Here is a 27,307-nt window from a genome sequence, read left to right as displayed (position 1 = left end):
GAAAGGACTTTGGACTGCTTACTAAGTGGTGACATAAAAGTATAGGAACTAGAAATACTACAGAAGTCTAGTTAATAAAACAAACACCTTTTACATTCTCTTAGGCTATCTGGTAAAACAGATTCAGAGCATCCTGCAAAACAAAGCCTAGTGTAATTCTTCCAACTTTATTCATAAAACTATAACCTTAAATTACGCCTTTGTCTCCACTTAACTACAGTGCCTCTGACCAATGCATCTTCATCTGTCTCTGCTTCATTCCTATATAAGCTACAACAGTGATTTCTTGACTTCATTGACACCCCATGTACTATCCCTAAATGTCCGTCCCAGTTTTGAAGCTTCTCCTTCAGAATGAAGTTTCATCTTTCTCCCTAACTGCCCATTCCTTTAGATAGGAGCTCTGCTTTCCAAGTAGCTTACAATTAATTTGAAATATTTTTATTCCAAAAATGACAATAAATGAGACAATAGAAAAGGAAGACAGCAAAATAACAGGAAAGTATAGATGTCTACCTTGTTATCTTAAGAAGTTAACAAATCTGAAGACATATAGCAAAAGATTGAAAAAGGAAAAAGCAGAATGAATCAGGCTGACATGACAAAAGATTCAGAGTTTAAAAAAGACCGTAAGGGTAAACAAAAGTGACAGAACATAGTACGAGGACATAGATCAACACTGCAGGAAGAAAGCCTCCAACCTTAGCAAGATAAAAATCAGTGAAAAGAAGAACTGAAAAGGTTCATCTTTCCATAAAGTCTTTCCCTGTAAGGGAGAGGAAGCTGTTGACACTGTTCTCAGCTAACAACCATTTAGATGCAGCTACCGTGTTTCTTTCAACTGGGCACAATACACAAATTTGGAGAAAAACAAAATGAAGACACACACACACAAAACAAAAACAAAACAAAACAAGAACTCTCAAACATCTACACTGCTAGATGCTATAGATGCTTGAAAAGTCTGAGGTTTTAAGAACTGGCAAAAGTCTGGGGAAAACAGAATATACCAATTAATTTAACAGTGTATTTATTAGCACAGCAATTCCTTGAAATACCCTCTTTAAAAAAAAGGACAAAAAAGGATTTAAAAGTTTATATCCTTTTTTCTCTAAAATTGATTATCCACTCAGCCAACCACACTTTCCTTTTTCTTTCCATCTTTTGTTGGGGACAAAAATTATGCAGTACTGCCAAACAAGGAATGAAAAAAAAAAAGTTTATCAGAGGATCCATGTGAACATGAGAACAACACTGACAGAGGATAGTTATGACTGTGAAAAATTTTCAGAGAACTGCAAACAGGGACTGTGCTTTAACCTTAATTCTTCTATAATCCATGAGGCATTTTGGGATTACAGCAAATTTTTACCCTACTGTAAATAACTGGTTTGTACTATTTATTCATGTAAAATATAAAATTTCAAATGTTTACTAACTAATCCATATTTTAAAGATGGGAGCCAATTATGATTACACAGAAAATATTGAAAATAATGGAAAAAATTCAGTGCAGAGTTACAGAATGTGTTTACTTTAAGTACTGTTTTACCTGGCTTGGTTTTAATATTAGAAGTACTTCAGACACTGATTACAGACTCTACCATTCTTTTTAACTATTACCAACAGGTTCATAAACCTCCATCTTTCTTTCTGAAACACTGCCAGAAATAGCACTCATGAGATTTAATTCTAATTGGTTCAACAAGAGAAAGCTGATTAGGTTGACTAAATTCTGCTGTGAGCAGCTGCCATCAAACAGTGGTGAAATCCCTCAGATTCAGTATCTTCTGCTGATGAAAGCTTTTGGTACTGGAGAACGTGATGAAGGAATAACTAAACTCAGAAGTGTTGTGAATATAATTATTTTTCTGGCTTTGTTTCAAATATCTAAGCAAAAATGTAATTGTTCTAACAATTGCTCTATTTTAATTATCACCCAGCAATTAATCAAACAAATTGGCTTGATGACTCAGAACAGAACTTTTCATAGGAGTTAAGTGTTATTATCAAACTGCATACACAGAAAATTAAAATCAGAGAAATCCCGCACACTGAAATCTGTATCACATGTTAAAATCTCGTATTCTTATTTTCCCTTCCAAATAACACTTCTTGTACCAACAGTCAGATATTTTCAGAGCGGGGGAAAAAAGTTACTGACAAAAGGTAGAGAAGTAATAGCTGTTACACAGCAACAACCACTGGTATTCAGATAATGTCAAACTACTCACTCTGTCTACAAAATAAGATGATACTGTTTGAAAAAAAATGAAGACAAATATGGATTCCTTCTTTGAAATAATTTCTATTTTACATACACAGTCATTATTTTACAATAAGAATAATACTTACTGTAATTGATCAGTATTTTTCTACCTCTAGTTATTCAAAGCCCCTGGAGACTTCAGTACTCGCACAAATATTACTTGCAAATGAAAATATAAATGTCTCAACATTAAAATATTGCTTTCTTTCCCCAATCATGTAGTATTTCTTCACATTACAATGGTATATCAAGCATTCCCTTCACCATACACATAAGTACTACTTAGATTACTAGAAGTTTCATGGGTAACTGACAGGAGAAAGTTTCTTTTAAAAAAAAAAGAAGTCTGAGAACATCAAGGATGTCTTCAAAAGACTGAACAATCACACAACATAACACACTTCAGAACTCTCATCACACTTCAGACACTTGTTTCATTCCTCTGATTAATGCCTTTCTGTTGTGCAAATTAGAAAAGAGGTTTTATAATAAACATTATGCTCACATATTTCTACAGAAAATACATTCTTCATACTCTACAATTTACTAATGCAAAAAATGGACTGTTTTAAACAGTATGGATTAAAGGCAAAATGTATTTTAATAAATACACTCCTTCCTCCACTCGGCAACCCACTATGAACATGCTGTGTTAACCTGATGGATTATTCCCAGAGAAAAAGATGCTTACTTGGAGACGGTCCGAAAACAAAGCCTAACCCAAACCCTCTCTGAATATTCCTCTGAAAATTTCACAGGATCATAAAGTCATTGGTTGGAAGGGACATATAGAACTCATCTAGTCCAACATGAAATCTCACTTGAAGCCACATACAATAACCAAGACCGACTGAAGTAAACCATAGCCTCATCTAGACAATTCTCAAAAACCTCCAAGGATGGAGATTCCGTAACTTCTTTTGAGTATCCTGCTCTGGTGCTTCACTGCGCTTCAAGTGAAAAGGTTTCTTCTTTATGTCCATACTGAACCTTCCGACGTGCAATCTGTAGACCTGTAGCCATCAACTATTGTGATTTGCCACGGATTATCAAGAGCAGTCTTGCAGTCATAACATTATGGCTAACATTTGACCTCGATCCACATTTGCGACAGGGGAACCTGAAACTAACCTAGAGAAATTATACTTCCAGCTTGCTAAAAAAGCACTAGCAAATTTACTTAAACGTCATTCATAATTCCCAGTAATTTTTAATTGTTAGATTTACCCTCTCAGTGAAATACCTGAGGGCAAATACTAAAATTTGCATATTCTTAGCAACTGCTAATCAAAACACACCTTAAAGCATACACACCCTTAATCCTTCTCCCAGTCAGTTTCTTGCCTCCATCCAGGAACTGTGCAGTTCAACTGGAACATCAAACACCACAAGGGATGTTAAAAAAATCCTTCTCCCAGTCAGTTTCTTGCCTCCATCCAGGAACTGTGCAGTTCAACTGGAACATCAAACACCAAGGGATGTTAAAAAAACTCCAAACAACAAACCAAAAAACAATCCCACAACAATAATAGTAATTTCATAACTAGACAAAACCAAATAGAACAAGGAAGGACAGCACTACAGCGATATAATACCTATACAGAGAAAAGCAAGATCGAGGCTCCACAATCTTAGATTTGGAATATGAAGACACTGCACTTCGGCAACTTCATTATTCTCACAGTACATATGGGAGATGTCAAAGACATTTTGCAGAGGTACTCAGCAGATGCCTGGAGAACAGCATGATCAAATGGTTACAGGACAAATTAATTTTTCAGAAGTTCAGCCGTATGGGAAGGGGATCACGCTATAATAAAAGCTGTTACAAATCTTGCCTTTGAACCAGTAAAAGACATCCATTTGCATACATCAATGAAGACTTGGTCCACAGAGTGTTTCGCTATTTATCATTTATTAGAAGTGTTTTAAACTGTACTAAGATAGAATAGCAAGACTGTGTAAAGACTTAAAATACCTGCATCTTTTAACACAGGCCATAATTTACCGTTATTATTCATGGACTTCATATTATATAATATCTTCTTTAAAAGGAAAGCCTCTTTCAATAAAAGACAAGAATTAACTTCTAATTCTGAAAGCAAACACACACTGTATGTAGACTTACAGTGTGAGTTTTAAGTGCCAGGCGTACTTAACACTGAAACTTAAGGGACTGGTTTGGAGTCTATAATGACTGAAGAAAGACATACATCATTCGTGACTAGCCCTGATTAGTTATAATCACTTCTTGAATTTTTAAAAAAATTTTTTTAGAGCTCTCTTAGGAGTTATCCCCCAGGTAGATACACTACAACAGGAGCATAACAAAGTCTAAAGAACATTTTAGTGTACCCAGGGCTTTCCTCAATAATATCTAAATACATCTTTTGATGTATGTTCCTCTTCCATTTTTTCTGATTTATGAGAACAATGAAATTGTCTACTGGCTTCCTGCAGTAAAGCAGAGTATCAACATGTACACAAGGAAAGATAAATAGGGGCAATACCTGTTTCTGATGACCAAAGTCTACTTCTCAAATTAGGACCAAGCTCTGTAATTCCTTTTATGCCAGCTCAATGATCTGTTAGATTGGCTCAGTCCATCTCATAAAAGTTCACCCTCAGAAAAAACAACCTATACATGTCAGCCTAGATTAAGACAAGACAACATGCCCATTTCCATCTGGTTAAAAGATGTTCAGTTTTCCTTGGAAGAAATCCACATACTGAATAACCAGAATGCTGCAAACAACAGGAGACACAGCAGTTTCAGTGTTCCTTTTGCGAATTTGTACAAGGTGAGATGCGGAAGGAAGTATATGATTCTCTAAGGGAATGCTCATGTAATCTGGCATTTGACAATTTTACAGACGTAGGAGGAAGAAAAAAACCAAACAAACTAATAAGCAGATTATATAATAACAACTTGGAGTTTTCAGTTCTCATACTGGTACTAAAGCTCTACAAAAGCCCTGAAAAAAACATACCTAAATTAATTGTTTTGCTGCAATAATAACATGTAAGATCTATAGCCTAAAATACATGCCTGTATGTGAACTAAGAAAAATTACTTCGTTCTGAAATGAGAACACAGACTCATTTGGCAACATCAAAGACTGGAAGAAACACGTGTATTATTTGCAAGCCCTGGATAATCATGATGATCAATGATATTTTAAAAATCCTAAGATATCCAAGCTATAGCCATTTTTATGATTCATAAAACCTCAGAAGTCAAAAAGTTAACAAAACAATAGTAACACTAGAAAAAGCAAATTGTCAGATTACAGATTTGATCCTTCAAGATAGACAGCATGCGAGCATGCGAGCAGTTCCACTGAAGTGAATGCTCTGGACCACCCTAATATTAAAATGTTAAGAGCATTCCTAACTCTCACAGTCTCAAGGACTGTGACAAGGACTCACAGGACAAGGGTCAGAACGCCCAGTTACTTGTAGCATCTGAAGAACCTGGAAAAGAACTTGTGCACTAGGCTATCCTCCACAGTGTCCAGCACCTTCCTCTCAGCATGGTGGAGATGAGAAAATATAGATTCATGATCCAACACCTCCTTAAATCGGGATATTCCTAAACATTTTTGTGAATCCGATCTAATGCATGTGCCTCAAGAGTCTGAACTGTTCTGAACGCAATTTTCAGAATTATATGCATGCAGCTGCACATAATTATTGGAATTGGAACTCAAATAGCTAAACATCTATGCAGTTATTTCAGCATGCATATGATGATGAAATTATGCTTCACACTTTCCCAAAATACATCTCTTACTCTTTAGAGAACCTTAATCTAGTTCAAACAGTATTTTAATGCATTATTATTTTTAACCCACCCCATGAATTCTTTTTACTCATATCACGCTTACTTGCTTTGACTGAAAGAGCTACATTTGCTCACCTACCTCGAATGCAGCTCTGGACTGCCATTGTTGTATTTACTTCCTCTTTCCCAGACACCAAAATCTGGTACACGATAGGCTCTTTCCACGCAAAACACAAGATTTTGAATGAAGGACACCTATAGGAAAGAAAGAAAGAAAAGTGACCGAAGGAAAACAAAAGCATATTTTCTTGTGTTCATTTTTTCAAAAAGACAAAGTTGTTTTTCCTCAGCCATCATAACTGTGTTTTCGATCCTTTTTTTTTCCCCAGAGAATAATGTTCCCAAGTTCAGATATTCTCTTTAAAACCACTTTTTAATCTGTCCCAAATTAGGTGATGATGTGATTTATGCAAAAGTTCCAACAAAGCCAGGGATAAAAATTATCTCATATTCAAGACACATATTTGAAGAGCTCCAAAAAGATGGTATTTTGATCTTTTAAAAAAGATTTGTCCTAAAAACAACATCAGAGAGCAAAAGAAATTAAATCCTACAAGATTAGGACACAGAAATCTTGGTGCTGTTTCTTAATTCATTTCAAGAGAATTGATATGCCAAAGTTTTATTATATTAGCTCCAGATAATACATACTTACGCAGATTCAAACACATTCCTTTATAAACACAAATAAAACTCTGAACCAACTTATTATAATTAAAATCTCCTCTTGGATCAAGATGTTTCAACTGAATACTAAGGTATTTAAGGGTATTTTAAGGTATTTATGGTATTTTAAAGGTATTTAACTACAGCGGGGGACTTATTTAATCAGATACTTTTTCCTCATTTACATTGTTGAAAGAGACATTTGGAGTTGCTCGACTGTAGAAAAGTTAAATTGATGATAAATTTTACAGTTCACCTCAAACAGTCCACAGATAAAAACTTTAAGGAAATTTAACCACAAATACAAGATTTACACTGGTTCATTCACCAAAGCAGAGATTTCATCCCCTCCCATCCAAATTACTCTAGGGGATTCTGTGGGAAAAAGAGAATATTGCAATAGCTATAAACACAACCATACTGGGGAACTACAGAGGAGGATCCACTTTACTACAGTCAAGTGATTTTTTTTTTTCCCCCCCAATGAGCTAAGAGATAAAAATCAAATCTTTTACTGAAAAGTATTTGCTTCCATTTTAATTTACCTGCATATCTCTGTTTTGTCCTTTTCTCTCCATTTTTCTTTAAATATTAAAAAAAGTACTATTTCAGATACGCCCTTTATGCTTATACCAGTCCACCAGCGATATATATAATTCTATACTTACTTGTCTCTTTATATACGTCTCTGCTAAAATTTTATTATGGGGTGCTCATGTACAATTATCTATACACTAAATCTTTTCATAGTTAGTACTTTCCAGGAAACAGACTGTCCCACCCTTTAGATATGCCCAGTATTATTCATCCCTGTAATTTAGCATTTGGTTGTATTAAAATGAACTTTCTCTGAACGAAGCTAGAACACCCAGTGATTAAGAGTGTGGCTTCTCCTAATTCTATCATTAACTTAAATTCAGATGCATTATCTAAATGAAGAAGCAAAGAGCACCGCATAGAAATATATAACCTTACCGACGACATTTTACCAGTGATGAACATGAGAGAAAAAAAACAGTCAATTACAGATATTTTATGAAACTACCTAAGGGTTTCCAAATAGCAGATTTGCAGAAAAAAGGCAGCAGATAACTAGTTGCAACCCAAAATCTTCAGAGAGCAATCATTCATATCATGGGCATGTAAATGCTATAACCAAGTCAATGCTAAAGCACTTACAGAAATTATGGATTGTGTGTGTTAAGCTTATTTATCTGGAAGTCAAGCATGTGGAGAGCAAGGTGTAATAAAGAATACACATGCAGCATGGATGACTGCAAATACTAGTGTTACTCTGTTTTATGTGTCTGTAACTGCTCTCAAATTCATTCACTTGCACAATCATGTACTGTTCTCTTTGCTATTGATGCAAAGATGTGATTAAATTAATTTTTCAACTGCAAACAGATGCAACTAGAGGGTAACTCATTGACAGCTGCCATGCCTGACATCAAGCAGCCTAGTGTACAATGATTGCCTCCTAAACCAAGAGTTCTGTGTACAAACACATTCATGCAGACAGCTTGCCAAATATCAACCATCTGCCAGAACCTTCCACTGTGCTAGCACTGGTTCAAAACCCTCTCCCTACGAAAGGGAAGAGATTAAATACATAGTGCAATGATATCATTGGAAAGAAATACCCAACTTGATGTTTGGGTAGCAGGTTGCCACATCCATAGTGCTGCCAATGCCACTATGCTGAATATTATCTAGACACACAGGAAAACTTGGAAATACCATAATTATGTGGCATTAATAAGATCTGAGAATATATTCAATTGTTGAAGCTATATAGAGACTAATAGAATGTACAGGTCTGTGGTAAGGTAAGCTTAGTATAAATCTCCATAGTCCACAGATTTCTAGAGTACGGTTGCAATGAAAACTACATCCTGACATTGAAGAGGAGAATATCCACTGACTAGAGAGTCTATACGCATGCACTTTCTCTGCAGATTCTGTAATTAAATGCAAACATCTGGAGGATAATATAAATTATAAGTCAAGCTAAGTAAATACATAATTATATACATTTGCCTCCTCACAGACATAAAGACAATTCAGAGAAGATAATATAGACCTATCATATGACCTAACTAAGCAAGAAAGGAGACAAGTTGCATCACTTAGTTTTCTCATTATCTAAAGAAAAAACATTAATGAAGACGTACGTTTTAGAAATATAATGCAAATACACTATTTCTGGAAAAATCTCCCTTTTTTAAAAATGGTAGTACTATAAGTGCATTTAAGCTTTTTAAGGCAATACAGCAGTGACTATGAAACAGACCAGAGTAAATTTAACCAAGTCCAGATTAAGAAAAAAAAAAAAAAAAAATCTGTGCTTTCCATTCCTGTCTCAAAACATAACCTCATTTTAGAGCAGGACAGCAGGTTGTCCGGACATGACTTGTCCTCAAGTCAAGGCCATGGTGGCTATTATTATCTTATTTACAGAACATTTAACAATCTTACAAACATCTCTTACCATGATATAAAATTGTTTTATTTTCAATTAAAGATACAGCAAAACACCCATAGGTTCATAGGTATTTGAAAGAAGTCCTTCAGCTTTCCAGAAAATTAATCCTATTATTTATTATATTGAAATTCCACTGGACAGCATGCACGACTGACAGTTTGAAATAAGGTGAAAAGTAAGAACAACATAACTGGAAGTTAACTGTCCTAACAGACCTTTTAATTCTTGACCTTGTACCTTTCAGAAATAGCAGGGAACTATAAAAGTTTTCAATGTCATGTTACATTCACTCTTTGCATATCTAACACTTTATTACCTATTAATTTATTTCACTATTCATTCGTTCCATTTATCTTTTCTGACTTCCATTAAAAATGGAGAATATCGGCAGTGTATTTCCAGAACAATTATTTTACAGTTGGTAATTAAATAAAACCAAGAAAAAAAAAAAACCACCTTAATACAGCATGTGTTTCAACATCGGAAATCGATTTGTACCTCATCTGTATTGTAGATAATCTGCAGCCCCGAAGAGATCATCTCAACCAAATAGAGGAGAAATAACGACACAGCATTTATCTGAAGTAATTAAAGACAAAAAGGAAACTATAATTAACTTTATGTTTATTTGACTCCAATAAACATAAACAAGCTAAATGTGATACTATTCACTAACAAAGATGGTCCCACTATAACACGGTTCTGGTTCTTCAAAAATATCCTAATATACCAATATCCTAGATGTAATGATGTGGAAACAATCAATAGGAAGAAACGCCACAAACAAGCACTTTCCTCTACAACTTCTGCTGCAGTATCATTTTTTAAATTATTTGAAACTATGATATTAAGATGTTTTTGCTTAGGCATACTGCTTTGACCCACAGGCAATCACTTTACTCACAAGCTATTTCATGTTTACATATATGACAATTTATTGGCAAGTAGAGCACCAAGAAGGCAAGTAGCATATTGAATAGTACACAGCACATCTAAAAAGCACGTAACTTTATTCCTAACTGGAATTTTAGCATTATCATCTGACAGAAGTATAATTACAACATTCAGATATGATTATATTTGTGAAAAACTGTTTTCTTTTGTAGCTGTACATAGCATTTATTATTAACAGTAATCACCTTTAGCAGCTGTACAGACGAGCATCATAATGTCAATTTATGAATGAATCAAAGGAAACTGCTTTTGTTACACAGAATTCTAGGATAATTGAGAATTTGTACAACTTAAATAGAGAAAGTAAGTTTATCACAATAACTTGCTTCAATGAGCTATAAAACCACAATCTCAGTATACAAAATTTAGAGAAACCATCTAGAACAAAAGATTGGATCCTTATCTGAAACATAGCAGATTAAGAATTAGGTCCAAATTCTAGAAATTCCAGAAGATTTAAAGACCACTGACTCCAGTTTCTTAATACAATCTGAAAAGCACCAAGTACAGCAATAATGGCAGACCAGCTACGTAATATATTCCATTCTTCCCAACTAAACCACTTCAGTTACTCTGTTTTCTATTGTCTCCACAGAGCTGAAAACCCGCTATTCTTTGAGATTTGCTGATGACAGAAGGGAACGTCCATTCATGTTTATGGGAAGGGTTGAGTTGCCACAAAAACCAGAGACTTTGAACTATCATACAGTGCTCCCCAGGTCCCAAAATTACTGTCTCCTCTGGCAGATAAAAGATGTGCATGTTCAGGAAGATTCACATAGAAGTCCAAAATGCTAACGTAGGGTAACTCCATAAATAATTTTTCTCAGAACATACATTTCCTGAATCCAACACATTTACTGTACAAACTATTTAAGTGATGTTTTCACCATGAAATTAAATAATTATCAACCTACTGTCATTTCTGAATAATTTCACTAGCAATTTCTGAACTAAAAAGAGTACACAGAGTTATGGAACGCAAAAGAACAAGGTCATGAATGTAAAAATGGGTCTGAAGATAAAGAGGAAAAAAAGGGTAAATCAATGCTTTGGAAAATGAAAGCCAATAAAACAATCAATTATGCAATGAATCAGACTAGGAACCACCACACAAAATAGTGAACAACAAATCTGTAACTAGACAAAGCTGTTGACAGTGAACATTAAATCTTTACTACGAATGAAAATTGCTCAGACTTATGGAAAATTAAGCCGGGAACGTTAATAAAAAATATAATATTCAATGAAAGATTACACTAAATCTTACACTTTACTGACTACTTCAACATTTTTTTGCCAGGATTATTTACTGACAGCCATCTGTTGGTCTCAAAAAGAAGCAACTTTATAAACAAACAACGACCTACCTCCACAAATCCCACAGACATTTCAGTACCTTCTGACCAAAACATACCACTGAGTTATATTTCAAAACAATCTGTCTTCTTCAGCAAAAGATGCAGAAGGAATCTCAATTTTACCAAGTACAACATATTTAACATAAATCTAAACAGAGACAGCTGCATCATGAAAGAATGGAGACAACAATAACATTATTTAAAATCATCCAAACTTTCATTTACACGCACATGCATATCTTACCTGAAGGTGACCATATTCCTTATGGGAGAAGACCTCATCTCCAGTGTGTGCACTGAAAACAGAATGAAGACATTCAGATGGTTTGGGGTCTTGCTTAAATTGCTGAACCTAAAGGTGAATTAAAGGCAAAACATAGAATCAAAGTCAGTAATTTCAGTATATTTGGCAACCACAAATTCACTATATAACTCAGGTATTTCAAAATCTCTTGATATAAACATTATGTAAAACTTAGAAACAACAATTCCTGAAACTTATCAGAAACTATTTCATACATACTTAAAGTATACATATACTTAAAGAACACAAATACTCAACCCATCTCTCTAATCTCTTTGGGACTACTAGGAAAAAAATCTGTAATAGATAGCTACAGATGCTTACTCACTTTCATCTTCTGGGCAAACACCGCCTCATTTTACTGGAGCTGAAATCTTAGCAGAAAGTATGTCAAAGCATATCATGCCTACCCTGAATTCACAGATCGGAAATGTACATATAGCATCCTGACCCATAAGCTCCCAGCTGGCTCACCACCTTTCCCTAGCAGAGTACCAGCTACTCTCTCACATATGGGGCAACTCCCCTCCTCACCTTCCTAGCCTGTCCTAAAGAGCCTGTCCCCATCCACCACAGTGTTCCAGACACTTGAGCTATTCTACCACGCCTCCGCGATCCCATGAGATGGTAGCCCAGGAGCTGCACACATACTTCTATTTCCTCCTTTTTGTTCCCCATGCTGCATGCATTAGTGTACGGGCGTTTCTGAGAGGCACCCAAGCATGCTGATTTCCCAGAAAGGGTATGAAAGCTTTCTTCTCCATAATGCTGTCCCATAGGTACCTCCTTATTTCCACACGTACACTTGGGACAATTCCACTTCAGTTAATGCTATGTGCCTTCTGTTCACATCACCCCAGGTCCCTTTGCTTGCCTACCCCACCCACCACTTCCTCACTTGATTGTTGAGCACTCTCTTTTTTCCCTCACCATTCCTAGATTAAAGCTCTTACTAGAGTGCAAGAGCCCAAAACTTATGTTGGGAACAATAGTTTTAACAATCTTTATGAATAATGATCCATAAAATTTAATAATTACTGTTGTACCATTTGACAATGTGACAATGGTTTTAAAACAAAAAAGAAATTATTATTGTTATTAATAATAATTTTTAAGTCTTCCGGGTTATAGACCTACAAAAGTGTTCAGAAATTGCCACATGTAGATCATGTAACAAACTAAAAGCTGCAAGAGATAAGAATATCTAGTATAAAAGAGTACATGGGAAAACAACGATTTATTTTGGTGAGCACAGTTTGTGACATTCAGATGTACAGTGAAATGTTTACAGACACTGGAAGGCAAAGCTGATAGCTTAAAAAGAAAACATAAAGATTATAGATAGGAAAAATAGTACCCCAGATTAAAATGACCTTTTAGTCATGGAAACTATCATTGGACCTCAGAATGAGCCTCTATGATACAGAATCTCTTACAATGGAGATAGAATGCAATAAGATGAATTACTAATACAAGGGGTTAACAACAAAGGAGTGAAATAAGAACTACGGTGGTTTTAAAGTAGTTTTGATTCCTTTTTCGTCACGAAATACATCTGCTACCTTACAAAACCATTTGAGAAAACAATCTGGACTGTCAGAGAGCTGCCAATAGGGCAGAGAAAGGAAATCAAATTCACAAAGAAAAGAATGAAGGTAACAAAAGAAGATTTTTCTCCACAATTCCTCAAGTCATGCCATGCTCTCCAACATTTTTCAAATTTTCTAGCCATTATTGCCAATACCTGGTCCACATTTCACAACATTTTCAACACTGATCTTATCTTTATGTGATATTCTTCTTCACCAATAAATCATACATAGCTTATAGCATGGGCCCCAGAAACAAGAAAGCAAATACTATTTTGTGGAGTTACCATGTCTAGTCCATGAACACATTTAATACATTTTAGGTCATAACTCCTATGTTCATTAGCAATAGAATATAACATCTGCAATTTTTGTCACAAGCAGCATCCTCTATTCAAGTCACACCCTAGCATCTGGGCATATATAATTCATATTATTAAAAAATACCTTCCTTCTACATGAGGCCAGCATATACACCGTCTCCCAGAATAAAGTCCAATTTGACTTATGTCTGTTAGGTACCTCAGACTGCTTATTACTACATTATAGGAAGAAAGAAGCATTTATAGTAATCAAGGCAAAAACTGACTACCAGTATGTCAGCAGCGTGACACCTGTTTTAATTTAATGCTCATTATTCATATCTGCAGTGATCATCCTCAAAACAAACCGCTGCATGTCAAAGAGAAAAACAACAGCTCAACTGTAACAAGATCAATTTAGGTCAAGATTATTTAAAGATATAAGACTACAGAGAAACAGACTAAGAAAACTGAGAAAAAAAATACCCTGTCAGCATAAATACAACTGGTGATACACCTGACTTGCTTATTATTATTATTATTATTATTACTGATATCACATGCCTATGGACTTTACATTTCAGTTTGTGTGCTTAGAAGTGATGGAAGCTATGTGATAACATGAGAATTATTTTTAATAATACAGTTAAAAGTCAGTGACATGAAACTTAATCACATGGAATACAGATATTTAACTACTTGTAGAATTACTGCTAACCACTATGCAAAATTAATCCACCACATCTAAATTTTGATAAGGAGCAGCCCTGAATATTCAAGAATATTCAGGTTATACTCACAAGAGGATTACAGGCTGAATATATCAACTGTATTGTAACATAAGTAAATTACCCTGTTTCCTTATTCATTTTGGATTGCTGCCCTTCTGAATACTGGAAAGTGGTTGCTAAAGAAACCAAGCAAAATAATCTAAACGATCACCTAGGTAAGGAGAACAATTGCAAAAGCAATAACCAAGTTAACAGTGCAAAGAAAACTCTCCAGCCTTAGCTAAAAGAAATTCTACATCTTTCCATTTAAGCATTAAAAAGACATAAAAAACCCCCCAATTACTAATGGTCTAATGCTTAAATGCGATAAATAACTGCAAAAGTAATCCAAAGAAGTTTCAAGCATGCCCTGCAGTTTACTTCGCAAAACGCTCATGTCTTTTATATCCTAAAACAATGCTGCAACCTGACAATAGTGAAGCAGCTGTTCTTAGCTGGGACACAGTAATACTGCATTCCCCTTTTGAATTTTATCTCTATTTAGAAGTTAGTTTTCCACAGTTTAATTAATCCCTTAGAATTAAGTAAGTGCTTGTGTCCACACTACGGTGTTTTACCTTATCAGCCTGACGCATGTAGCAGTAGAGAATTCCTCTCATACACTTTATAGCAGAATGCTCCAGTTCATGAGTCCTTCCCTTGTCATCATCAATGCGCCTGGGTAAGAGAGGATAGTTCATAAAATAAATTGGAAATGCATTAGCGGGGAAAAAAGAAAAAAAAGGACACATTAGTGCTTTGGAATATTAAGTATTTAACTAACACTGTTGTAGAGTGGTGCCCAAACTCATATCAACGTATTTATAGATCTACCCATCCTTCCTTAACTAAAAAAAAAAAAAAAAAAAAGAAGTTTTTTAGTTTATGTTGCAACTTGCACAAACATTCCTATTTCAAAATTCAAAAAGAAAAAAAAAAATCCTTGCTGATATTATAACATTTAACTCTACAAAATATCTGCCATTTATAACCAAGCAGTCACTTTCCTGATGATGTTGATAAACTACAGCTGTGCATACAAGAGTCTGAAAGTTAACTACTCAAAACCTCCAGAAATGCGTTTCAAGATACCTTAGTATTTTTATACCGTGAAATCAAACAACACTGACAGTTACTATATTACTAAATGTATATTAAAAACAATGCCAAATCCCAAGTGATGTTAACTATAAGAAATGTACTGTGTAAACAACCTTGATTATTGCATTCACGTGTTCTGTCTTTTCCAGTTCTCAATTTTTGATTGAGCCTTTCAGGGTAAAAATAATGTTTTCTTACATATTTGTAACTTACAACAACATGTCTCTGATACAAATATGCAAAACAGCATAACATGCTCATTGCTATTTCTCAGTCCACTTTATAGCTGTTACTAATTTGATTACAGCTAAGTGGATGATAACTACACTTCAAACAAAGCATATCCTTTTCCACCATACTTAACATGTTAGTAGTTTATGTTGAGGTTCTGCTACCTACCCTGAAAATTAGGAAGCTAGTGATAACTTCAAAAGACATACACATCCAGAAATCATGCTATTTAAATAATAATCTCAGATACAAGTAATGTACTTGCTTTCAATTACAAAGTTGAAACAAGGAGAAAAAAAAGCAACCCCACAAGGAATAAAACCAGATAATGCAAAATTAATAGGTTAAGAATTTTTTAAGCAGTAGGATTTATTCTCAACTTTATCATAAATCCCAAGAGCAATAAGCAGCACATGTAAAAGCTCTGAAGTTTTCATGTTACGGTATTTTTCCTCTATTCACAACAACAGTGTTTGTTTTCTTAACATGCTCTCAAGAAATTTCGTTTTTATGAAAGTGAAAAGTAGCACTGGCATGAGTCAAGCACAGTAATCTGCATATGGTAGATAACACAGCCTTCCACATGAGTCTTGTACCTTGGCTCATTTCAGATTCTAGCCCTTCACTTAATTTCAATCATCAACTTTTGCCCATCAAAGAAACTTTGTTGTGCAGCACCTGAAGTTCAGAGCCCTGTTCTGAGCAAAACTGGAAGTAACACAAACTATTTATCTTGCCACTTTGCCCTTTCTTCAACCTGCAACAAATTTCATATATCATCTTCTATGATTCTACATACTGGAAATTAAAGACTGAATAATTCAGGCAGCATTATGCCATGCTCTCTTCTATGAGTTGCTGAAAATTCAAAACAATCACCCCTGCCCCTTTCATTCTTCCTTCTAAATTTTTTTCTACTTTTTTTGTTTTCAAATATTTTTATTTCACCAACAGAAAGAAGAATTAAAAGAAAGATGCAAAATTTCAACATAAGAAATTAAAGTAATAATTACATGTTCTGAATGTTAATTTCTTTATAATTTTTGCTAGTTTCTCAAAATTTTGAAACCCATCAGATCTCAGGCACAGCATCTCCAGAAGTAAACACAGATCTCTGTACATCTTCTCTTTCAAAAAGCATCATTTTAGAATCATAGAATCATAGAATCATTAAGGTTGGAAAAGACCTCTAAGATCATCAAGTCCAACCGTTAACCCAACACATTTTGTAATAACCTTTCCTAGAAGACAATTTTACTAATGTTTTTTTCAGATTGGTGTCAGAGGTATAGAATCTAAAGCAATAAATGGAGACCAAAAGGAAACTCAAAACTTTTTAGCTGCTAAGTAGATCATCTTTACTTCAGCAATAGCTCCTCATATAATTTCTGGCCCCTCTTCTGTAAAACATACTAGAATTTTGTCCAAGAACGTGATTGCTACCGCAATACAAGAAGTTGATTACTAAAAAGAGTAAATTATTCAATATCTGCACACCATCTTCTTTTTTAAAAACACTGCATTTGAGTTATCGTCACCTCTGTCTGTGTTTTCCTGGATGGCTGGGGTAGCAAGGTTGGAAACAAGGAATACTAAATCTCAGAAAGCAATTTCCATAGTTATTTGACCTGAAGTAGAGGGAATTATGAATAAATTATTATGGGAGGTAACTCTCCCATAGTTCTTAAGGTCACACTACACCACACAAATTCCTAACCTATTTCTCTAATGAGTCAACAGTGGAAACGGAAGAAACAGAAAATAAGAAGAGCTAACAACTGAGACTGCCCAGCCTTTGTACCTAGCAAGGATGACAGTCACTATTATTTCCCAAATATACATTTCTCAGCATTCAAGGATTCAGTCTCCTGCGAGTACCCGGATTGCTACCCGCAACAAGCCTGCTTCTGCTCTAAACTCTCCTACTACATTTAAAATGAGCAGTATTCCTTCAGAACAGTTTGCCATAATAACCTTTATTTTCAATAGCGTGCATTAATTCCTCTGTTTCAGAATATTGGTATGAATTAAATTATATGAAAACATGTTTACTTACCAAAAGTAGAGTGACATTTTCTAACCTAGTAGCTACATAAATATTTTTATTGAGATTTGGAAACACGTACCATCTCTATGGGTTTACAAAACTATGTTTGATAAAGCTTCATATTCTACAACATTCCCGAGGAACTGCATAACAGAAAGAATGTAACACGGCAGAGATGTGAGTTTAGAAGTTATTCACCTGTAAGCAAGGGCTAATGCCCAGGCACATGCAGCACAGTAAAGACTGTCGTGTACTTTTGCCTTTTGGTTATCCCCATATGTTTTTGTAGGAAACAGACCTGTGGTTGGGCTTTGATGAAGCAGTAACGTTGACTTAACTGGAAAAAGGAAAAAAGAAAAAATGGTCTTAACAGCACTTATGTTTCTTCCAGTTTCTACATAGATTTTTCAGGAATATATCAAGATGTGAACATCCTGTTAGAGCTTGCACAACATAAAACAGAAGAGAAAGAAAGGTAAGGAGAAAGACAGACAAAAAAAATTTGTCATGTTTTTTTCAGTCAAATTAGACCCTTTTACAAAAAATCAGTGTTCAAAACTATTTATATGGCTCTCTTCTAGTACAACCCACTCCATACAGAATCTCTACAACGCAACCCAGTAATTTCCCTTTTATGGGGAAAAAGAAAAAAAAGCGGGGGGGGCGGGGCGGCTACAGAACGTCAACTGCCCCCTCTCCCTAAATAATTTAAATAGTTAAACTCTGCAGAACTTACATTCATAAAAATTAAATTTTTAACCTAGGCCAGATGATTGTATCAATATTTTTAAAAAAGGTAAGGAATCAGTAAGTAAGGAGAAAGGACGACTACAGTTATTTAACTCGGTACCTTGACATAAAAATAGAACAAGACAGGAATTTTTAAGTTGTCAAAAGTGAATTAGGAGAAATACTAAATACTACTTTCTTTCTTTTTGTACTTTAATATTTCACATTTTGTGAATTGTTTTCCTAAAATAGTATAATAACCAGCATGCTACAAGATTGAAACGGGGCTTAATGTCCTTGAACATGACCGTTCTAACAATAACCTGTCCATTATAAGACAAGAAAGCAATTTTTTTCCATAATGTTATCAAGCATCATTTTAAAAAAGCCTTTTTATTGCCTATGTATTAGAAATTAAGTATTTTAAATTAAAATTTCAGGGGTTTATGGCTTGTTGCATTATATTCTTCAGTGACTTAATACCTTATAACAAGAACTTTGATAAAATGTTACCTGAAAAAGTCAATATAGATTATTCTAAAATGAAGTATAAATCCAAATTTTTACTGAGGCAGCAGACTGCTTGCAACATAAGTGCCCGACAGATAAATAGCAAGCACCACCACAGATTTGCTACTGCCAAGCATTAAAAGTAAATTGAAGTGTCACCGCCTCTGTGAGATAAAAGCAACACATCTACGAAAAGCAACGCATCTATGGATAGACCAGGCACAACTCACAGATTTCACTTCAAAAAGCAATTTGAATGAAGGGAGTCTCATCCAACATTTTTAGAATGATGGAAAAATTGCTCACTATTCTATACCCTTACCCGACTAAAACTTAAATTTTAAACAGTCAATTGCACAGCCATTAAAAAAAGTGATTTAAGAATACGAGCAGGACTTTATTATAACACAAACCCCCCAACACCCAAAACAATCAAAATCAACCATTGCTTCTTTAACGTGTATGTTTTTGGCTTAGAATTATGTCATAATGAAAACAAAACCACTAAATTTGGCTTAAAATAAGTTAGCCAGCAGATGAAATTTTGGCACAAAAACACATTATGGTACCATTAGTAACAAAAATTAACTTCTCACTGATCACCTGTCAAACTGTTATAAGTACTACAAGAAAGCTTTTTTCCATTTAAATGTTTCCTCAGCTGTATCTGGCTAATGCCACAATACTAGGCTACGACTTTATCCAAAATAATTCTAAATTCAGTCATACAGCTGGACCGGATTTCCAATATACATTTTCATTTTCAGCAAGACATGTAATGCAGCCCTCCAGTTTTTGCGCCTTTCAAACTCCCTGCAGAAATTTAGGAAACTATCCTCAAGTAAGAATAATGTAGCAATGATATTTAACATGTAAATATCAATTCCAATTCATATCTAGATTAGTTCAAGCACCAAAAACTGTCAGCAGATTACCTTTACCCCTCCCCATCCAAGACCATTAGGTGCAACTCAGAATCTATTCTACCATTTGACAAATGCAGATGATAATTTTAAACACTATTTACAGGTCATGATTTTTCAAGCAATGTATGAAATATCCAAATACATGCATTATATTATCACAGGAATCTTATGAGGAATTGTAATGACAGAACCTCTCTGAAAATAAAAATCCTTATTAAAGACTGCAGATATTATTTTAAGACAAAGCTAATTACTGTCATAACCATAACTGTAAATATTTCAGTAAGTTACACTGAAAATCTTTCATGGTAGGAACAATTATTAACTTACCAATTCTGTAATAATGATCTAATTTGTCCCACAGATTTTCCCCCTCTGGTTTTGGAAGGTTAATACTTTTCAGTGGCTCATAAATTGAACCTCAAAAAAAGAAGAGAAAAAACAAAATCAACATCAAAATTAGTTTCATAATTCTACTATTGCTAAAAATCACTGCAATGTGACTTTTTTCATGTTTGTTATACAAAAGCACAATTGATCGAATATCAATGCAAACAAAAAAAGGTTGTAATTTCTATAATCTCAGAGAATAGATTTTTATACACATTTTTTCTACAGTACCTGTCCACACAAACAACACCTCCATCTGGATCTCCAATGCCTTGTAGATATTCAGCTACAGCAAATGCTACATAAACATACAGTTTAATTATTGAAGATAGCCTATTAAATATGAAGAATTTTCTAGGAACATTTTCTTAGAAGTTAAGTATGCTACAGATACAATTCCTGAAGGTATTTAGAAAAACAGAAGGAAGAGGGACAAAAGTAGCTCGAATTTAACTTTCCCTACCTGCCTTCTGAAATGGTGAACATGTACAACACTATTAAGGTTTTACCTACCCTAACCTCGTTTCACCCACCACCACAATAAGCCCAGCTGATGTCACGTCTTGAATCAAAAGAAGGGTTAGCTTGTTCTCACATACTACACCAAAGCTTAAACAACCTATCCAACAGATAAAGCCCCCAAATTACCTATATTCCAGAGAAACACAATGCTATCAAATCCACATCTTTCCTTCTCAGTGTCCCACATACTGACTGCGTCCCTATTTACACCTGAAAAGTCCGTTTTGCTGTTAGCTGAAATGAGTTACCTATCAGAAAGACACGATTTCTTAAAAATTACTGGGGTAAACCATTTCCAACTTCTAATTTAAGAGTAACATACTGCTCTCCTTCCATAAATCATTTTGGCTTTATTCAGTGTTCTGGATGGCAAGATCTCCCACAGAGCCATTTGATAACAGGAAGAATGAGAATTTCCCCTTTCCGGACTGCATGCTGTCCGTCTGAAAAGCTCAGAGAAATGAATTGCCAGGGAAGCCCAGCCAGCCAAGCAGTTCTGGCAGGATGCAGCAGAGTGGTCCTATTCAAGCTGCCTCTTTCGCACTCCCAGCACATATCCAAGCATTAGACAGGAGATTGTCCACATACAGGACTCTCATCCAAACGAAATGAACGTGTGTGGAGTGGTGACAGAGGCTTTATTAATCAAGTCCTGTGGTGGGGAGGTTGGAAAATGTTTCTTGCCCCTCAGGAACTCAAACCCCACCCCCCAAATTAGCATTACTTTTGCTTTGCAATTGTAGTAGTTGAAAAAATAAAATCCACCCCTCCTTGAGCAGACTCCTGGGGGTCTGCTCTGCATGGATTCTCTGGTGACGTTTAACACCACATCTGAGCTTCCCCTACAGCCCTTCCTTTCCTCATTGGGAGAGGTTAAGTTACAAACAACACGTGCATGTGGGGAAAGGGCCTGAGAGGAAAGCACAGAAAGTCCAATTTATTTTAGCTGCCTAAAAAAACAAAGCTAAAAGAAATGAAGTTGTTCTGTAATGGAAAAGAAAAACTTGTGATATATCACACCTTTTGTATCTTCTGTTTAAAAATCAGCATTCTGAACCCAATTTAAATCAATTTTTCAAAGCAATTTTATTTTTCTACTTCTTTTTGCCTAGGAATCCCTGTCCATTAGAAGATTCGCAATTTATATTGTTATACTATTAATTCAGTTATCTTGCAAAAGCACATAATATAGTGACCTGCAGTAACTGTACTTTTATAAGGTGATTCAGTGAAAGTAGGACAGAATATGCATAGGAAAAAATCTTCAGTAAGTCACTTATTGCATAAAAAGTAGCAAATTCATGAGAAATATTTACTTACTAGATTTTCAAAAGCAAAATAAAGATTCTTACTCTTAGATTTGTTAACTGTATTCTGTCCTTTGTGTGTGAAAAAGATTCGAAATGTCTATTTCTTGCAGACTGTTAACCCCAGTACTGCACCATGAAGAGAGTTGAGTATTCACAGGCACACATACTTATACACACAAGTCAAAAGTTTCTAAACTAAAATTTGTCTAATTTACATACTTACCAGTCAATCTGTGACCCTCTGTGGCCAACAGAGAAACAAAATAAAGTTATCATGAACAAAAAGCATATTCTTCTACTTCAGAGCATTCAGAGATTTCAACTTTGTACAGAAAGCAGATTGAACAGAATAAAGAGCATGAAAATGTTAAAGCACCAACATCTACAAATTATATTCTTTTAGATGTTTGAAACTTTACTAGCAGAAATAAATTAAAACAGCTAGACTGTTGACAAAACAAAAAAGTGAGATGAATTCAAAGTTCAAGAAAATTGACAAAAAGTAAAGTTTTATGCCTTGAAAGTATTCCTTAAAAGTAATCCTACTACAAGTAGGAGAACTTGTTTAAAGGGACACTCAAAATCAAAATTTTCCACATACTCTTCATTAATACCTCGTTAGCATCTATACAGTTTATGTTTGCTTGGGTGTCTACAGCATTCTGCTGGACAAATCCTGTGGTAAATTATGTTTCATCAGTACCACAATCTAATCAAAAGCAAGAAACGGATAAGACAAACATGAAGCTAGCTGCTCCTTCTGTGTGGTTTTGTAGTGAGACTATAACCCAGTGGAGGCTATTTTTAGGATAGCTAAAAAAAGCCCATCTATACTCTTTTCCAAAAGCTATTTAATAGTTCATTTCAGCAAGACAAAAACCTGCCATAGAAAGCCATTTTCAATTACATATTTAAAATAGGTTTTCAAACTGAAAAAAATGACAGCAGCAAGACTCTGCAACACTTAAACATAAAAAAATGACATATGCAAATAGTACCCTTGAGTTCTCAGTTTGTACGTTAGCATTCAGAAGAAACAGAATGAGGACATTAATTTCAAATACTATTTTCCATAAATACTAATTTATGAAAAGTATTAATATCATTGTAAACATACAGTGTGAGTTTTATTTTAGGTAAATAAGTAGACATGCTACGAAGGAATATAAAAAAAATATTTTCTTGATTTAGTATTTCTTCAGCTGTATACTGGCATAACAACCCTATACAAAATTTAAACAGGGTACATGGTAGTTCAGATTTTCTTCCACAAAGAATGAAGTATGCCCATTATTTCCTTACATCAGAAGTGGATTGCTGCAAGTCAGTAACTACTTCAAAATCACTAAAAACCCAAACAGATAGGAAATCAAAGTGTTGCTTCCTGCACTAATATATTTAATGTCTGATAGAGAACACTCAAAATCCTTACCCTAAGTCCAATTAAATCCCCGTTTTTCTTCAGATATTGCACTGACTAAATACACTATATCCGTATTTTGCATCGAAAATGAATCCCCTTTCATTTCCTACCACTTACAGGTTCCAAAGTAGTATGATTTCACCATTCTTCAAGCTGAAGAATTACTAAAAAGGATAGCCATTTCCTTTCAAAGCATTAGAGACCAGGAAGAAATCTGAAACAGCCCAATAACTGACAACAGAGACATCAATTACTAATGTAGAACTAAGGTAATAAACAGACAGGATATTTCTGACTTAGCGAAGACGTGGAAACTATAAGAAAATACTATTCAGCAGATGAAACTCAAATGTACAATTCCAGGAAAAATTTACAATTTAATTATCTCTTTAAAGCAGAATACAAAACTGAAGGAAATTAAGGGAAGTTCTCTGAGGTAAGCTATTAGCAGTGTGAATACTTATGTATATACAATCTCTGGAGGCTGAGAATATTATGTCATCCTGATGTTAAAGTACTTTCCCATCCACTTCATTTTTATTCCAGTTATACTTGAGATTAGCATTAATTGCTCTTCAGGGAAGAGCTATAAACTGCCTAGATGTTTAGATTTAAAAGCTATAGCCAACGTTTTGGAACCCTGCTCCCAAATTCGTTTATATAGAAGTTTTGAACACCCACACATTCTTGAAAGGTGGCAGCAGTTGCAGATATTAAAGAAAAATAGGCATCAGAATGGAATTCTGGACCTAGTCTATGGATAAAGATTTGCATATTCCAACAAGGATTGATTATTCAAAATTTTCAAAGTACAGAATTTAAAACAAACACACACATCCCCCCCCCAAAGTTTAATCACAAACAAATGGAAGCAACATGGCAAGAATATTATTTGCAACATTTCACATGCCAGAAGAAAAAAAGAAAATGTTTACTTGCATAATTCAATCAGCACAGACCAAATAAAAAAACCCCTGTGAATACCAGATTTCTTTCTAGATTTGATGAGAATAAAAACTGACCACAGTCCTTTAATGTGACACTAGTTCTGGATGTAATACAACACTTGAGACATAAACAAGTTCTGGATCTCAGATCACAGTAACTTTCATTACCCAATATTAGTACGGGCAATAACATCTTCACATTACAGAAGTCACTGGGACCAAAGAGGATTTTATTTCGTTACACAGCAAAGTTTAAGAAATTTTATCATATGAACAAATCATATCCTTCCAACATCACGTTTCCTTTCCCTCAAGACTTCTCCTGCAATCTCTCCTGAGCTCAGACCTAATACAGAACTGGAGAGAAGCACTGTTGGATACAATACAGTTTATTCTAATAGTTGTCTGCCATGAAATACATCTGCTTTTAAGTCCAAACCCATGTAGTTGAGCAAGGTGATATCAGAAAATAATTTTCAGAAGCACTTCCACTGGAAGTTTAAATATGTAAATATCTGAACTCTGAGTCCATGAACTTAACATGCACCAACTTGTACTGTTGCTGGTGGGGATTTTTAATCACTACATACAGGAGGAAACTATGATCTCATAGCTGACCCTGCTTTGAGCAAGAAGCTGGAGTAGATGACCTCCTAACATCCCCTCCAAACTGAACTGTTTTACAATTCAATGAAAACATGGTAAGGGGTTGCGGGAGGAAGAAGGAAAAGGTATTAAGGTATTCCTCTATCTGAATAAACATTAGGAGTACACACAAGGTACAAAGTGTTACCTGGGTTCAGTGATGCTAACACAGGTAAAAAAGAGTAATGTCTTGTAATAGTTTCATTTAAATAGTTTTAAAGTAACAAAACTTTTCAACTATCCTTTATCAAGAAAAATCATGTATTAGACTGTGCATGTAATTCAATTAGAATTTAATGGAGAAAGAAAAAATATGTACCAATTTATTCTGTCCTTTATCTATTTCCTAATCATCTGAAGTGATTTCTCTCTACAGTACATTATACTTAATGGAAATTACTGATTTCAGGATTTACAATAACTAACAGCACACAGAAGTTACTAAACACCAGAAATAAAACACTGACCATCATGCCAGTACACAGGAGCTTCAGAAAACCAAAATACACCAAAATGCCAAAGTGTACCACACAAGCCTTGTAAATGCCACAAGCTAGGCAGGAAACCATTCAGGATATTCAAGGCAATCAATTGCCATTTCTGAGAACTCAAAACAATAGCTCTTAAAACTATTAAAATGTTTATTTTGCATCATAACAACAGAAACATCAAGTATCAATATAAGAATTAGGAAAGAGTAATTTTTTTATTACAATGTCAACACTATGCATGCCCTTTGACATTAAGAGACGCAAAACAGAAATGCCACAGGCAGGGCAGGGTAGTTCAAGTGACTCAGTTGCGGCAAGAGGCGGCTGAAATCCCCTTACCTGGTTACTCTCACTAGCACTTGTACTGCTTCCATGTTTCAACACAGACTAAACTGGAGTCCTAAACAGTTTTCCCCAGATCAGCTAGCTTCAGATATGGACACATTTGTTCCAGTCAAACTCTTTTCAAAATACATTGAGCTACAACAGTAATGGTCTTGACAACTTCATATATATTCTAGCTTCTAAATAAAAGCTGTGCTTCAACTTAATTGCCAAAAGTCAAGCTTTGGAACAATGACTGACTTATTAGAAATTTTACTTCTTTTCTCTCAACTAGTCACGTTGTGGTTTTTTAGGAGTTAAATCTAAACACCACTCTTAGTGCACCTTTCACATGACCATCATCTTAGAAGAGAAATTTCAGTTCAGAGATTGTTACACGGAGAGATACTTACAGGAACACAAAACAAACAAAATAGGAAGAACTGAACAGTAGATTTCAACCCAAGTGGACTCCAATTCTCAGAAATTTTCACTGAAAGAGCTCACATTTTTAAATTCTACTGTACAGTGCTAAAAAACTGCTAGCACAAAACACTGCATGAAACACAAAACACAATTATTTTTTGTTGAGTTAAATCGCCACAAACAAAAACAAAACACAGAACTGCACACTTACCAAATTTTAAAAAAGCATGCGCAGAGGAGGTTCTGTCATCATCCAAATTGGCCATTTCAAATTGGTGCAGCTAATCACAAACGTCTCAGGCTAAGCTACAGCAATTTTCAAATGGTTTAGTAAATGTTAAAGGCAACCAGCATTAAATTAAGTGAAAGCAATGTTAGTGGAGTTATTAACATGACAGAGTGCACAGCACAAAGGGTAGTAAAGTTTCATTACATTTTATGTTTCCTCTTCTACTCTAAAAATTGGTTTTATTTTGCTTTTACTTCCATAAAACCTCTCTGAGTAAAATGACACAGTCTACACAAAGTTCATCTTTTGGACATTACACAGTAGCTTTGTTATTCAATAGGAAATTAGTTATTAACGTCAAAAGGTGCTGAATAAAATCTATTTGATGTATTTTAGGATTAAACAAAAATACTGCTTTAACTAGTGCATATAAAAGTGTAAGTAATAGTAAGCACGGGGAGCTAAAATTTTGCTTATGTATAGTCCTGCTTTTATCCCATGTGGAATTTATA

At 34.7% G+C, this 27,307-nt stretch overlaps 1 protein-coding gene across 1 annotated transcript in view; it reads right to left on the bottom strand.

Moving 5' to 3' along the window:
- Positions 1-26,889, bottom strand: part of PHKB (phosphorylase kinase, beta) — an 82,605-nt gene extending 55,716 nt beyond the window's left edge. Inside the window, 7 exon segments of the mRNA XM_009572168.1 lie at positions 6,193-6,308; positions 9,763-9,843; positions 11,824-11,931; positions 15,123-15,222; positions 18,122-18,260; positions 20,419-20,508; positions 26,778-26,889. Of these exon segments, the coding sequence (XP_009570463.1) occupies positions 6,193-6,308; positions 9,763-9,843; positions 11,824-11,931; positions 15,123-15,222; positions 18,122-18,260; positions 20,419-20,508; positions 26,778-26,832 (689 nt within the window). The 5' untranslated portion in view covers positions 26,833-26,889.
- Between the last annotated feature and the right edge of the window lie 418 nt (positions 26,890-27,307).

Source organism: Fulmarus glacialis, unplaced genomic scaffold (assembly GCF_000690835.1).
Source record: "Fulmarus glacialis isolate BGI_N327 unplaced genomic scaffold, ASM69083v1 scaffold23442, whole genome shotgun sequence".
Lineage (NCBI taxonomy): Eukaryota > Metazoa > Chordata > Aves > Procellariiformes > Procellariidae > Fulmarus > Fulmarus glacialis.
This window is presented reverse-complemented; position numbering and strand designations above follow the sequence as displayed.